The following is a 15,941-nucleotide window of genomic DNA, read 5'->3' on the forward strand; positions in this document are numbered from 1 at the left end:
CTACCGCTACCGCAGTATTTTGACGCCTCTGCCAACTTCCACAATTATGCTTTGGCTGAACCATTAGAATAACATGAGCACAAGGGGAAGAATAAAAATATTTCCGAACGCTCGCATACAAAAAGACATCTCGAACGCCACGTGAATTCCAGAAGGGCCTAGATACAGAGCACAATATGACCCAGATACACGCGGCTGCAAAGACTCGATCGATACTTTGTGCGTAAAACATCCAGACTGCGTTTAGGGGAAAAAGTCAATAAAAACGCGCGCTTCGGAAAGGAACAGCTAGCATGAAAGGATTTCCTCCCTCGTCGCAAGATGAAGAGAAGTGAAAAAGGAAAAAAAAAGGAAGGAATTTTATTTTGGGATGCTAAAAATGCGAAATCTCTGGATTCTGATGCGAAGACTATGATGCTTAATCGATTAGGGCATGATATCGAAGATATAATTGTCGACCGGCGGTCCGGGTTTGTGGTTCTAGTATATAAAAACGGTAAAATGGTTTTGGAAATTGCTTTTGCACAGGAATTTAAGGATATTTGCTAATAAAGCGACTTAAAACGCTTATGTTACAAAAATAATACTACCAATAATAAACAATACTGATCATTCATTATAATTCTCATTTAAGGACGTTTAAATCTGTACACTTTCCGTCACAAATGTATTGGATAAGTTCTGTTGAAGTTCAAATCATATCTGATCACGGTTTTAGATGGATGGCGCAACTAGAAAAAATTCTGGTAGGAATTTTCAAAACCGAAAATTCTCGCTTTCGTTTTCATTCATATTTGAAAATGTTAGTCAAATGTTAGCCAAACTGTTTCTATGCACTATTAGACCATTTATCTTATAAGCCCATCTCTTGAAGCCATTTTATACCTCTTATACAGGTAGAGGGGCCAAACACGGAATATTACTTATATGTTTAAGAATCGGAGAGTAGTTTGTGACTTGTTCCCGCTCAGTGAGCTACTCCGATAAATTTTAGCCCGTTTAGAAAAGCTTCAATTATTTCTTTCTTTTAAAAAGAAAGAAAGAAAGTAAAAAAAAAAGGAAAAGATGGATGTGTTGAAGTTCTAAAGTTTTTTTTAAAACCCCAACTCCCCTCCCATAGCTGCGCCACTGGGGGTGTGGGGTTGCGCTTTTGGAGATCTGAAATATGTTTCCATTTACATGTGTCCACCCATATCGATGGATTACAAGTACAAAGTGGGACCATTGGGTCCTGGTCGAAATTGCACAATGCATGGAGGAGAAAAGATTGCCAGAGCTTCCAAGGAAATTGTACTGCTTCGTGCTTCTTCCCAGAAGCACTCCATCCCTGTCTTAAACTGTAATCGTGCTATCTCTACAGCCATTGCCAGGCGGAGGACCAAACACTTCAAGGGAATGAGGATACATCCCGATGGCCATCGAAGCTATAAGAGCTGTCCTCACTGCACAGTCATTGAACTTTCTCCCAACCGTATCTTTGACTGTCCTTCCATTTTGGCGAAGCTCTTTAGAATCCATCTTGCTCCCCCACATCAACTCTATTCCTCGGAAGTTATAGATGTGGTCGGGGCTGTTTTGGATACTTTTGGATCAGTTTGGTTCCACCGCACTATTCCACTGAACAAGACAACAACAACAACATTGGATCCTGGTAATCTGGGAATTTTGGAGCCTATGGTACCGCAAACTGTGAGTTTTAAAATTCTGAACTTTCATGAGTGATTGTACAGCATTCGATAGTAAGTATATGGTCAGATGGTAGTTTCCTAATTCTGTTTTCGCACAAGCCACGATTACAACGAAATCTCTGTCGCTGGTCTGATGTAATGCCTATTTCTGCTTTCCTCAAGATTTGAAATCAATCCAACTTTCGATGCGGTCAATCTTACACTCCAAATTCTCAGAACAGATTAAAACACATGTGGATCATTTTAATTCAGAAAAAGTGTCCAGTTTTCTGAATATGCACTAAAATGAACTCCAAATGTGCTCCTTAAAAGGAAAGTGCACTGAAATGTACAACAATTTTGTTCTAAACGTGTCCCACTCAGGATAATTGTTGGATTTTAAGTTTAGAATTCATTTTAATACAGATTGGGGGCATATTTGAGAGTAGATTGGGTACACTTGTGAAAACCTCGCTTTTTTACGTACAAATATAATTTCAACAGCTTTTTTCAACTGCAAGTCAATAGAATCTATCGGTATGATTCTACTAGAAATTTTGTTGCAGCGAATCGCTGTCGGTTGGTGTTGCGAATGCCTTTAAAAAGGATAGACTTTCCTGGTCGAAGACCATTTATTGCCCTGCGACAGTTTACAGCTGTCCTTCAAGCTATCTGTAAAGTTAACAGCAAAAATTACTTGTACAATCAAAGGAGTATCCCATTAGTAATGCAAAAAGTGTGCTATGAAGTGTTCTAAAATAAGAGACAAGTGTTAATGTTAAAAATTTTTCTTAAACACGTTCCCAAAATCGTTAAAACTGTGCTGAACCAAATAAGTCTTCTGAAAAATGTTCAAAAAAGTGTGCTTAACCAAACAAATGTCCTGAAAAATGTCCGAAAAGGTGTACTTCAAAGAGTCAAAAGGGGACAAGTGTGCGGGTTCAAAAGGTGCCTGAAGATGTTCAGTGTATTAGAGTATACTTTTAAATACCGCCAACGCGGGCTACTTTGCCCCTAGGGTACTTCTTTTACCCAAACGGAGAAAAGAATGCAACTTTCTCTGTCAAACTACAGGAAGCAATTTTTAAACGTATTTTGATTGACAGAAACTGCTAGAGAGCATCCCCAAGCACTCAGTAATGTGTTCCAAGCAGTTCCATTGTTCTGTTCAAGGAGCAACACTAGTGACTCTGCGTTCCTTGTTCTAACATGTGTCTTCATAACCTCTCAAATTTTGCCATGCAAAAGCAGTTCTACATCAGCAAAGAGTTTTTTAAGCACATATTCATGAGCACTATTTAATACTCTATGCCGTGTATATGCTATAGTTGTACTTGTCCTTTGTGTCAAGGGTTTTATTTCAAAATTAGACAGTGACAACATATCTTTTAACCTAAAAATTACTACCTACTTTGGCCCAGCATAAAAACTTGAAAAAAAATCCACCAGAGAGGTTTGGAAAAGTAAAGGATATCTAAAGGTAAGGCCCTAATCAGGAAAAACACAACAAAAAACCTGGAATTCTCGGCAGTGGATAAAGAGAGAGATGGCAAACTCGATTCATCAGGGGTCAGTTACATGGCTTTTAATATGAAAAACGAACAGGAACTGTAATCTGTAGCAGTTTTAGAAAAAGTTGACCTAGTTGCATCTACTTCTTAGAAATTTTATTAAATTTGTTGGAAAGTTGTTGGGATTTTGTTGTAGTAGAATGAATGGATTCAGGTTTTCAGGGATAGCTGTTAATGTGAGAGAAGAAGGAGTTAACGTTGAAAGTATGGAACGCACCAGCAAGTTCCCCTAAGCCAGGACTATATGGCTTAGGCTTAGGGGCGGTAAGTTACCGCTAAATACCCAAGCTTTGCCTTCAGTTCACGAGTCGAACCGCACCATGCTGGGGACATCCGCTGGTGAGATAAATTCACACCATCTGCCAGTTTTTTGGCTGCCTCAGCTCCAATGAGATGACATCTGCTTCCAGCTCGGCTATTCACTAATCCAGACTGATGAGTTCTAATAAGAACGAAACTGCAGTCTCAGGATGGGATAACTAAGTTGTCTGGTATATTGCATGTAGTTGTGCCTTAGCCCTGGTTAAGGGCAGTAACTTACTGCTGGATCATGCGTGTTTATTACATAAGCATTTTTTGCGCTTTTAATGAAACGTCAGGGTAAACAACCTACTATGAAATGCATTTTTTCTTATTATTCATTCTGAATCCATTAATGAGACTATATGACACGAAGATACAAAATATATTTAAAAAAATCTTGTTATTTCACTACAAAAGTACATACCCCCCCCCCCCCAATAATTTTTTGATTACGCCTGGTAAAAGCACCTTTTCCGACTGCACCACTACACCTGGGAATAGTAACGGTCAATAAGACTTTCTATTTGCAAATTTTGTTGGAATGGTTTCCTGATAGTGTAATATGCGGTGGATAATGGGTCGGCTAGAATTACTGAAATTCCTAATTGTTTCGAGAATAATTATTGCAGCAGTGAGTAATCTCTACTCCATCCTATGACAATTTCAATTCAGAGCAGAATATAACTGCTCGAATTGTTGTGAACTTACAGACAAAGCAGAGCGAAGTTTATTTCCTAAATAAAAGAATGGATTACTGAATAGTTACAAATTTGATGCATTCTCTTTGCACGTTACATGCTACTTCTTTAACTAGTTGTATTTTTCTATTACTTTTGGAAGAAGGAGAAAATGAAGCTACTACCTTCCTGTTTTTTGACAATTCCATATCAAATCGAAAGAAAGTCTGAAAACCCTTTCGTCTCAAAGACTGAAAGCATTTAGTTCACCGGTAGTATACTGAACCGTGCAACTATTTTCTCATATGCTTTTCAAACCTTTTCCATCCCTAAAGTTTTGAATCGGTTTTTAAAGACATTTCTAGAATAAGTTCGCCTTATCTGAAGAAAGATATTTTAGTATTGGAAAGGGTTCAAAGAAGGGTAACTAAATTAGTAAGGGGACTCTCAGATTTAGATTATGATACCAGACTTAATAGGCTTAACATGTATAGCCTGGAGCAAAGGAGAGTCAGAGGGGACATGATTCAGTTATTTAAATTTATCAAAATGAAAGATGTAAATGGATTAAATTTTTGCGGCGAAAGCAGGACAAGGGGTCATTGTTTTAAGCTATTTAAATCTCAGGCTAACTTGGGAATCAGGAAAAACTACTACTTTAGCAGGGTCGTGGGCACTTGGAATAGCTTGCCGGAAGAGGCGGTAATGAGCAAGGGAGTGGATAGCTTTAAGAGGGCCATTGATCTTCATTGGGGACTAATTAATTGACTAGGACCAGCTCAGCTGGGCCCAGAGCCTGTTGCTGATCGTCACATTTGTATTTGTATTTGTATAAGTTAAGGAATTGGTTTTTGTTATTTTTATAACACATTTAAGTACATATCTTTACACTGAAGAATCTTTTACCTAAAAACTGTAAGAAAATAAAATAAATTATTACAATTAAAAAGAGTACATTTGTACATTTTCCCCTGTTATAACAATCAAATCATTCTCTGCGCTAAGCTTTTCAGTTTCAGTTTTGTGATAATAGAGAATATTATTCAGTTAATTGAATTATTCAGTTAAATTCCTCCTTCCTCCCCTCCCCTCAAGTTCATTATTCCTATTTACGATTTTCATATTTTGAGTGTCCCATTTCATGCTTACACATGTTTTCCTTTCTTTTTTTTCATTTTTTGCTGCAATTTTCATTACAGATTTCTATAAAATACTGAAGTTTCTTTGCTACATATTCAACGAAATGTAATCAGGCTCATTCAGTTTTCCTGTTCGCAGAAGACCATTAGAAACGCGATTCCCTTGAATACAGAACGACGAGATTTTTTTCAATCCTCTTCTCAAGAACAACTAAAATGAACTTGAATACTTATCCCTAATCGATGCTAAATTCTTAAGTATGCTTCAAAATCATACTCTCCATTATCATCTTACTGGCACTCATCCAAAGTATCGTTTCCTAAAAAATAAATTTATTCTCCCTGTTCCGGAAAAAATCAATTAATACTGTTTGAGAAGAAAATAGCGCTTAATTTATCGTTACTTAAACTTAATTATTCGGAACAAGTCCTTAAGTTGAATACATTCTCATTATTACAGACTTGCAATTATTATCTTGATAAATGAATAATGCTCAACGAAAGCCAATGTTCTAAGCTTGTTATAACGTAGTTATTCAATTAACATAAAAACTTTTCAAAATTTAAATAAAAAAGAATGAATGAAGTTCAACTAATGTGACATTTATTAAATTTACCATAAAATTATTTCTAATATCTTTTTCTTTTTGAAATAATTTTAGGTGAAATATGGCGTATGCAAAATCGATTTCCTGCTCTAGTATCTTTATGGAAATGATTTTAAATTGAGTAACACATAAAACTAAACCCTGAGATTTGATCTAAGTAACGGACAGTAATCTATTTTGCAATTCTGTTAAAGAATTACACTTTATACTTCTTTCGCATATTAAAAATATTCATGGATATTTCAAGATAAAATATTTAATCTGTTAAACTTAATGTGCACATACCTCAACTGAAATTTCAAATAATCATTTTGAATACGAACAGGGTACTGAATATAGTTACAGTAAAACCTGTAAAGTTGACCATCTTCGTAAGTTGACCACCTTTGTAAGCTGACCACCTATCTAAGTTGACTCCTTTTTTTCCAGTACAGAATTAGTTCTATATCATATAAATCAACCTCTATAAGTCGATCGCTAAAGTAGTGCACCGCAAATGGTCAACTTATGCAGGTTTCATTGTACTTCGATTTAACAATTGTCCAGAGATTGGAAAAAAGTTAACGTTAAATCAAGGATATCTTTAAATTGAGGAGCATAGATAGATACGGTCAAACGCGGACTAGTGAAATACATCATTAAATTGAGGAAATCGTTAATTCGGGTATAGTTAAATCGAAGTTATACTGTATTAGTAACGATTGTCATCAATCACATCAATATTTAACTATTAGCTAGGAGTCACAGATAATGGTTGACTTTATGCTGCTGATTTTATATTGTTTGAAGTCACAAACAATGGTAATTTTTTGTGAAGTATTTTATGATAAAGAGTGATTGAATTACGAATACCGGTCTAGTAGTAAATAGAATCGATAACTGCATCGGTTTTTCCTATATGAGCTCGACGAGGCATTGGGACCAATGAGAAGCTTTACGTATCTTATACTTCTGAATAATTCACCAGAATTTGAGAAAATTTAATGAAAGCCAATCTGGTGCTTAAATATCTATCTCAGTTGCACTCCAAAAGTAATTCCTTTCAACGAAGTTGGGCAACTCTGATAAATATGAGATTTATATTCAACTATGTGGATACAATTCCACGGCCCATTTTCTTGATAAATGACAGCCTTTCCAGAAGGTTGTTGAAAACGGACATGTGTTAACAGGTGCACAAGGACATGCCGGGAAGAGTGTTACGCAAGAGATGATGTCACATGCAGAAGGGGTCCAATTTTAGCCGATATGAGCAGTATCCCAGCAGTATATGACGTTTGCCACTTCCAGCTACAAGTAGGAAGAATCCTTCACTTGTAGCTTGTCAACTTTAGATCACTTCCTTCTGCCATTGATAAACAACAGGGTGAATCTTGACTCATAGCTTTGGGCATCACTTTTACATATCGGAGGTTTATTCCTGCACTATGCAATCGGCAGAGGGATCTCAGTGGGTCTCACATTAGTGGCGACAGTATCCTACAGAGCATCCTACATCACACATGGTTTTCGAGTGTGAAGGAGTTAATACGTTGTTCTGCTTCTGTTTCAATAAGTTGACAAGTGATCTTTTTTGACGCATTTTGTCTCAATGCGTCACAAAACCGTGGCTGATCCAGAAGTGCCCACATGCTGTTGTCCACCGATGATCCCGATCATTCACATACTGTTGTCTGCGGCAATAGTCGATGACCCCCAACAGTTCATATGCTGTTGTAATCAACTCTGACAGGAATAGTGTTACCAGAATCAATGTACTTACAATGCACGCTTGGCATATTGATTTCCAAGTGCCTGCACTACTTTTACAATAAAACGGTTCACGGGTCAAGTTTACATAGAGTCAATTGTTTTTAATTCAATTGTAATTCAATGAAAATGTAATGAATCTTTTAATTTGGAAGTTTTGTTTTAAATTGATTAAGTTCTCTAAAATTGGTTGATTCCATGCTTGCAACTTGTTTAAATAATTCAAACTCATGAAGAATGCCATGGAATAATATTATTAACTCGTTGGGCTAATAGTTCTGACTCTGAGAAAAATACTGATGTTGCAGCATTAAAATTTTTGTGACTTGGACTTAGAGATTTGAATAGTAATCTGTTTCAAAAATGCTTAAGTTTTAATATATAAATCTCTTAAATTAATATCGAAGTGACTTAATTTGCCTTATAAAACACTTCTCATAATTATAATTTTTATCTCCTTAAAAAAAGTAGAAGAAGAAGGAAAAAAAAAAAGAATCCTACACTCTCTGCTCTTTTTTTATGTAGACAGAATTTTCGAGAAAGCAGGGGGAGAGGAAGTGTTAACCTTTATGTCCATTTTATGGGTTCCTTTTATGGTATGCGTTCAATTATGAGACAAATTATGGTCGTGGTAATGCTTTCATTATAATAAATCTATTTTATTTCTTGAAAGTAAAAAATTTATACAAAAACAATCCTAATTCAGTCTGTCGTAGAAAAGGCGGAATTCCACTTCTATTTATATCTAGGGAGCATGTGCGTACCCTTCAGTATTAAAAAATAAACTATAAACCATGCAATGATTGTTCCTTGAATTAAGAGCTCCCTATTTTAGACCAACACATTGGGAAAAATTGAAATGGTAACAAGAGTTTATGAAAATGACTTATTGGAAACTCGTTTTTGAGTTGTAAATGATGACTTCCGAGAGTTGATGATCCAAATGATTGCTTTCCCGTTGTTGTTCCACCCTTCCATTACCGTCCGAGTTTGAAACCAATGGCACTTATTTTCCAGGAGGCGGTTCAGGTCGGCTCATGATCTCTTCTATCCAGTCGGCGAAGTAGCTCACCCTGGTGTAAATGTCCGGGAAACCTTCTTTAGCACATCCAGAACCAAAGGAAGTGATTCCTGCAACGTAGTAGCGTCCGTTCATCAGGCACTGCAATGGCCCGCCGGAGTCACCCTGGAAATTTTGTAAGATTCAACATCAGAAAGGACAGAAGTGGTAAAAAAAAGCAGAATTTTAATGTTTCAACTTTAGATGACTTTTTCTCTTTTCCATAAGTTAAGACATGAAATGTTGCTCATTTCAGCATTAAGTGCAGTCTTGAAAGTGTGTCCAAGTCCAAGACTACACTTTCTGAGAGTAATTATGTATGAAAATGTGACTTTATGACTGAAGTTGATGTGGGTAAATAATCGTACTGTAAATAATCAGTTAAGGAGCTAAAGAAGTTCTACACCAACAATACTCAATCTTTGTAAATTTAGGTTTCATTCCAACATTTATAAATCGATTGAATTTGCAAAAAATCCAATACGCTTTTTTTTCCCATGTAACTTTTAAAACTTGATCCCATTTAACTTAAAAAAATAAAAAAATAATCGATCAAAGAGACAAATATCAAATTAAATTTTTGCTCAACATTTTAAACTTCATTGAAGTCACGAATAAAGTCACTGCTTGGGAGCTCACATTTTGAGAGCTTTGTTCGGTCTACTTGAAACAACGTTTACTTAATCAACTATTCTAATACTAATTTAAAATTTCAACCATTTTAACTCTAATAAAGTAACAATTAAGTAATACTTAGCTTCAGAACCTTGTTAAATTCAATTAAATCATATTATTTCACTTGATAGGTGCCATAACCATTATTTGAATGCCAATTTTTTATTCTGGTCATAATCACAAATATGCAGTATGATTTCAAACAAACATTTTCAGTCGATCAAAGCTACAAATATTCGAGGAACCATGTTTGTGCAGCCTAAGTCAAAACTTGTAATGAGTGCCAACACATAGCATGTGAAGAAGATATCATTGGACTATAATGCCATTGTGGATCAATTTTAGGGCTCTCCGTGTGAAGTATGCTAAGGGACCCCATAACTTCTGTTGTGAGTATGGTGGGCTGATGAAAAGCCACATACGTACTTTCCACTCATGTACATGATTGTCATCACTTCCCAAATTGAATCTAAGTTCGTCGCTGAAGGTGACTTGGTTGCATTTGATTGCAGTTCAATCCCGTAAAACGCGATTCTCCAAACAGGTGTGGCAATTTGAAAGCTCAAATCATGCATTTGTTTTCAACAACAAACCGCATCTATAGCCCTGGTGTGTTATGGGATGGCATCCCATGCGATGCACGATCACAAGTAGCATTGATTCACAACACTATGACAGCTCAGAGATACGTTCGTCACATGCATATGTTTCAGTCTTGTGGGGCTTCACCCATGGTAGGGCTCCGGGATCCATTTTTCTGCAAGACAATGCCTGGCCAGACACAATGATGGTGTCACAGGACTTCTTCCATCCATAATCATTTTCTCTGGCCAGCTCGATTTCCTGATTTGTCACAAATCGAGCATATCTGGAATTACTTGAAACGGTAAGTTGGACAACCTGAGATTTGATCAAATTAGAGACGCGTTTACTGTAACTGTAGAACGAGATGACGGAGGACATGGAATTGAGCTTTTATGCCTCAATGCTTGCCTTTATCGCCTCGTGCATTCACGATACAAATGACCCAACACAGTACTAAAACTCCTTTTTATTTGTGATTTTTCCTGTAATATATGATCATTTTGTTTTCATTTTGTAATTACTTTCTCATACTAACGTCGGCCTGACATCTGTAAAATTTCATTTCACTCTGACATTTAATTCTTGATGGTCGATTTTCTTGTTACAGAGTGTAATATCCTTACACACTCATCGGATAACCAACTTGGATTTCTAAGCTTGTACTCAGGACTCTAACTAAAGAAGTGGGGAAACCCTGTAGTTTTCAAACATTTTTTCCTTCTTAAGTAGTCTGAATTCCATCGAATATGTAAACATTCACATATAATAGAAAAAAAAACGAGTTAACCTCCCTTGCAAATTAATCTCTGATAATTCTAGTCATTGCAGTTCAAAAAACTAGCTTAAGACGAAAGGATTATTATTATTTTTTTTGTATTGTATAAAGGCAATTAAAAATTCCCCTCCAATATTACAATCAAGCATTTACTGTTCTTTTATGACCAATCTTTCAAATTCAGGAAAAATATGTTTGAGATCACACGGTCAAACCTTGACCAATGCTCAGCAACTGGGCTGATTATAAATCATCTGCCGGTTCTCGTCGCCCTACTCTCATTAGGGCCCTCCTCATCCCATTCACGCGACACCGGTAGTAACAAAGCAGACGATCCCAGTCGGAAATGACCTTCCCTAAATCGATCTAGCGTCGGGCAGAAAGGGCCAGTAGTAGTACCAATCCGGCCTTAATAAATGAGTTGTTGCCATGAGGCGCTCGCTTTCTGGGAGCTGTTATCGGGCTTGTCCGGGATGGCTATGAGAAAATGTTGGAATTTATTAGTTTATTATTGACCGCTTTGAATTTCGATAATTTTGAGAATGATTATGTTTCTCTTTAATAAATGAAATCTCAAAATGTCAAATACAGATCGTACTTATAAAATTTAAAATTTTATAAGAGTAATAATTATAATAATTATAATAATATTTTTCAAAGACAATAAGAAAATAGTCATATTTGTGTGAATTTATGAATAAATAGACAAATAAATAAATTTCACAATGACTGACAAACTCTTAGTTGGTAGCTATTTACAGATAATTTTCTTTTTACGGGTTTTAAGTGAAGTGAGACAAAACAGTCAATACAAAAATAATAAATAAATAAACATTTAAAATGATGCAAAGCCCTAACAATACAGGAAGAAAAAGGATAAAAAGTGCCAACTTTTTCTTATCCGCGGAGCAAAAAAATTACTCTACCTCAAGAATAACATTTTTTTAAAGAAAAAAATAAAACTATTCGGGAGTACAGAATATTGATTCAAATTGCCTACTATATTTCGTCAAGATCAAAATTGGCACGAGACGAAAAATTCAGAATTTTTTTTGATTTTACATGGAATGACCCTGTAGTCTGGTTGCATGAACCTCGTCTGGGAGAGAGTAAAAAAACCGGAGTTCTCTTGAGTGTAAACTTTTTGCAGCGAATTATGTTGATAGAAAACTATTTTGTTTTATTTTTTTCTGCTTGAAATTTGTTTCTGCAATACAGAGTCATTTCATATAAAATTAAGAAATGTTCTAAAATTTTCGTGCTTTATCATTTTTGTCATATTGATGAAATTTAGTACGCAATCTGCATTAATATTCTGTACTCCTAAACAGTTTTTTTCCTTGAAAACATTTTATTGCGATATCGCTGTTTTTTGCTACACGGAAGAGTAAAATTTGGCTTTTTTTTTTATCATTTTTCTTCCATATGGACCAATAAAAAGTAATTGGTTGCTGAAGAATCAATATGTATCACCAAGAAAAGTATATTTTCTATACATTTTAATGAAACAAATCCACTTTTGCCAAATAAATCTTTTGAGAGAATACATTTTGATGGAACATGAAGTAGAGAACATGCGATGTAGAGCTAAGCTTTGGACAGGTTTATCGTATTAAGTGTAATTCCTAACGTAATTTCTGTAAATTTAGTTACACATATTTTTGCATTTATTTCATTTTTAAAAAAATGCTTTTTTAAAGCGACTTTGCTTCAAAAAAAAAAAATTGAGCAGTCAAAGATTTAGTTTTGAGCTATACATCAATGACAACGATAAAAAAAGAAAAAAAAAACCAGTTATATAAAAAGAGAAAACCCGATAATAAACAAAATAATGTTCAAAATTTCATTTTCCAAAACTATCAATTTGAAAAGTGAATATGCGACTATCCTGTCATCTTCTTTACTAATAATAAAGTTGAAAGTCTCTCTGTCCGGAGGATGTCTGTAGGATGTCTGGATGTCTGGATCTCTGTGACGCGCATAACGCCTAAACCGCTCGGTCAATTTTCATGAAACTTGGCACAAAGTTAGTTTGTAGCATGGGGGTGTGCACCTCGAAGAGATTTTTCGAAAATTCGATGTGGTTCTTTTTCTATTCCAATTTTAAGAACAAAAATATCATAAGATGGAGGAGTAAATTTCGAAATTATCATAACGTGGAATCGTAACATGGGCACAAGCCAATTGGCAAGATACGAAATTATCCTAACGTGGAACCGTAACATGGGTATAAACCAATTGGGGAGAAAATTTACCATACATTATTTGCAAATATACAGGCGAACCAAAAGACCTTTTAATTTTTCTATTACGGGCAAAGCCGTGCGGGTACCACTAGTAAACTAATACAGAAAATATAGAGTCACCAGGGGTAATTCCTGATCAGCAAGTTTCTGGGGGTAATTTCTGACCATAGTCCTTTTATTTTGCTTTACCAAAATGAGAAAAATCATAATGTACTCTGAACTATTCTCATTGGAATTCATTACTTAGCTGTGAGCTTATTGGGAACATACAATTACAATAACTGCATGTAAATCAAAACCTATTTTTTTCTAATGTTCTAATCTTTCTCGCGACCAAAGTTAACTCGAGTGTCACAAATTTCTCACATTTATATTGTCCGATCTGGCATTGGGCAACTCAAGCAAATAACCTCATTATTTTTCTCTCAGTAGTTGCATATATGAAGTGCTGTAAAAATATGTAAGATTTAAGATCATCTCAAAAAAAAAAAAAAAAGACTTCAAGGGTAAACGGGATTTTGTTGTAAACAAGGATTAAATAAAACGTGAAAACTTGGGTAAAAATAGTGTAAACCTGGAAAAGAGCACTCAAGTAAGGGGAAAAATCGATGTTGTCAAGATTGATCCCTTCTCTCATCTAGCTAATAGGAGGAAAGAGAATTGAACAAGAGTTTTAGAAACCCTGGGGAACTGATGAACACTGGGAAGTTAGAAGAAAGCGCTAAATCTTGTACTAGTACATGCGCAAAAACCGCTTTATTTCTTGCAAGCACTTAAACAATGATTTTGAAACTAAATCTCTATATAGTATTTACTCCGTATAGTATAATCTGGGTTTACTTCAAAAATACCATGCTTGAGTAATAAATTTAAAAAAGTATTTTATTCAATTTATTTTTTCTGAATGTTTTTTTTTTAAATACGTAATAACCTTATTATTTCCGTTAAAAATTATTATTCTTACTTTTTAAGCTGATTTTGAAAGCTAAATTAGTGTAAATGTATAAGTTCGCTCTTAAGTTATAAATAATAGTATTTTCAACAGTTTTTGAATACAGAATGGTACGTCCGGTTCATATACGGATATATAAACGGATTTACTTGGATTTGGATGTGTTTGTGTATGTGTGTGTGTGTGTAGAGGGGAGGGTTTGCATATGTACCTTATGCAATATGCAATTCCACAGATTACTTTGGATCTTCACCTCACTCGGTACGATGAAGGTGCTACTTTGATGCCCATTGATTCACAGAAGAGGTTCCTCGAAATTAAAAAAAAATCACTGAGGTTTTAATTTAAATTTTGTCATAAAAATTATTAGATTCATAATTTGTTTTCATTATTATTTCACTTTATTTATAATTTAAAAAGATGTTTTGGAAAATATTAGTAAAACAAAAGGGATTCCTAAACTTAGGAATGAATAAACGTTCAGTCAGAGCAGAAAGTTCGGGAAACCTAGGTTGAAAATACAATCGAAACGTTTTGTAAAAAAAAAAAAAAATCGTCTTAATTTATAAAATTTATGTAGTACAGAAAAGTCTATTCTACTTTTCTTTTCACAATTGTAAAATAATCTTTATTCTTATTACTAGAGGAGTCGAAACATAGATACAACCAACAATGCCATAATTCCTTAAATGTTAACGCAGTGAATGCAAATTGTACATACCTGACATGTTCCTTTGCCACCTTCTAATTCACCAGCACACAAGTGCCAACCTTTGATAGGAATTTGATACGTTGGATAATAAGCTCCATGGCACACACTGTTGTCTAAGACTTGAATTTCAACTTCTCGAAGAACATTGGACCCTCTTTTATCTGAAAAAATCGAGGTATTCAGTAACATTTCACAAAAAATGTGCATTTCTTACACAGAATTTTGCATTTTGTTCTTCGTAGATGACAGAGGCAGGAATGTTGTTGCAAGAACAATTTTACAATCAATGAAGTCAATTCATCTCTACTTAATGCAGTGGTTCTCAATTAACGCACCCCTTATTGTGTACACCGTAACACCGTAAAATCGAGTCAGAAACATTCCTGGAAAATAATAGGCAGCTGAGGTGCTCAATTTCTACTAGTAACATATCTTCCAAAAACCAGGAACGTTTTCCGATAAAAGTCAGTAACCTTTCTGAAATTATCCTTGAAACTTTCTGAAGAATTGTGAAATATCCTCTGTTAAAGTTAGTCAGGTCTCGGGAATCTTCTTGAAAAATGAAATAGGTTTAATGCAAGTAATTGGAACTTTCTTAATTCACTAAGAAAGCTCAAGAAGCATTAGAGCAATCATGGTCAATGCTGAGAGAGAATTGCAAGTAAGAACCAAGCATACCTTTTGCCTGCAATTTCTGCCTTGCAAAGCTGAAGCTACCCAGTGACTTTAGTAGCTCTCACTGTAAGCTTCGTTAGCATGGACGGACCGTAATCGAACTTCAGCAGATACATTTAATAAACACGCTCACTCAATCTTTAAACTGATATCTTAAAATACTTTTCATAACAGTGAAAAGTCTGCATTAGTGCAACTTGTACCAATTCAGGACACTTTTTTGTGAAGATACTTGATGTTACTGGGAAATAGGTGAAAATCTGTGAAATTCCGAAACGTTCGACGGAAATAACTAGTAACGTTTCGGAATTTTTTGTGCAGTGTATCATTAACAATGCGTATATCACCAAAAAAAAAAAAAAAAGGATTTTAGCTTTACTAAGCTGTGGTTAATTAGCAAAAGTTTTAACTTTTTAACGGCTAAAAACTAATTCGAAATAATTAAATTGAATCAAAACAATGTGTTCTTATTCAAAGCTTTAATGATGACATGCAGTTAAAAAGATTTCAGAAAATAATTAGTGAGAATGCTGGGCATTTTTGTTTA

The 15,941-nt window shown here is 35.0% G+C and overlaps 1 protein-coding gene across 1 annotated transcript in view; it reads right to left on the reverse strand.

Moving 5' to 3' along the window:
* Positions 1-8,385: 8,385 nt before the first annotated feature.
* LOC129220474 (trypsin-2-like) overlaps positions 8,386-15,941 on the reverse strand; it is a 33,348-nt gene continuing 25,792 nt past the window's right edge. The window contains exons 5-6 of the mRNA XM_054854895.1: positions 14,729-14,880; positions 8,386-8,900 (exon numbers count right to left, since the gene is read on the reverse strand). Of these exons, the coding sequence (XP_054710870.1) occupies positions 8,721-8,900; positions 14,729-14,880 (332 nt within the window). The 3' untranslated portion in view covers positions 8,386-8,720. The remainder of the gene's footprint in view (positions 8,901-14,728; positions 14,881-15,941) is intronic.

This window comes from Uloborus diversus, chromosome 4 (genome assembly GCF_026930045.1).
Source record: "Uloborus diversus isolate 005 chromosome 4, Udiv.v.3.1, whole genome shotgun sequence".
NCBI lineage: Eukaryota > Metazoa > Arthropoda > Arachnida > Araneae > Uloboridae > Uloborus > Uloborus diversus.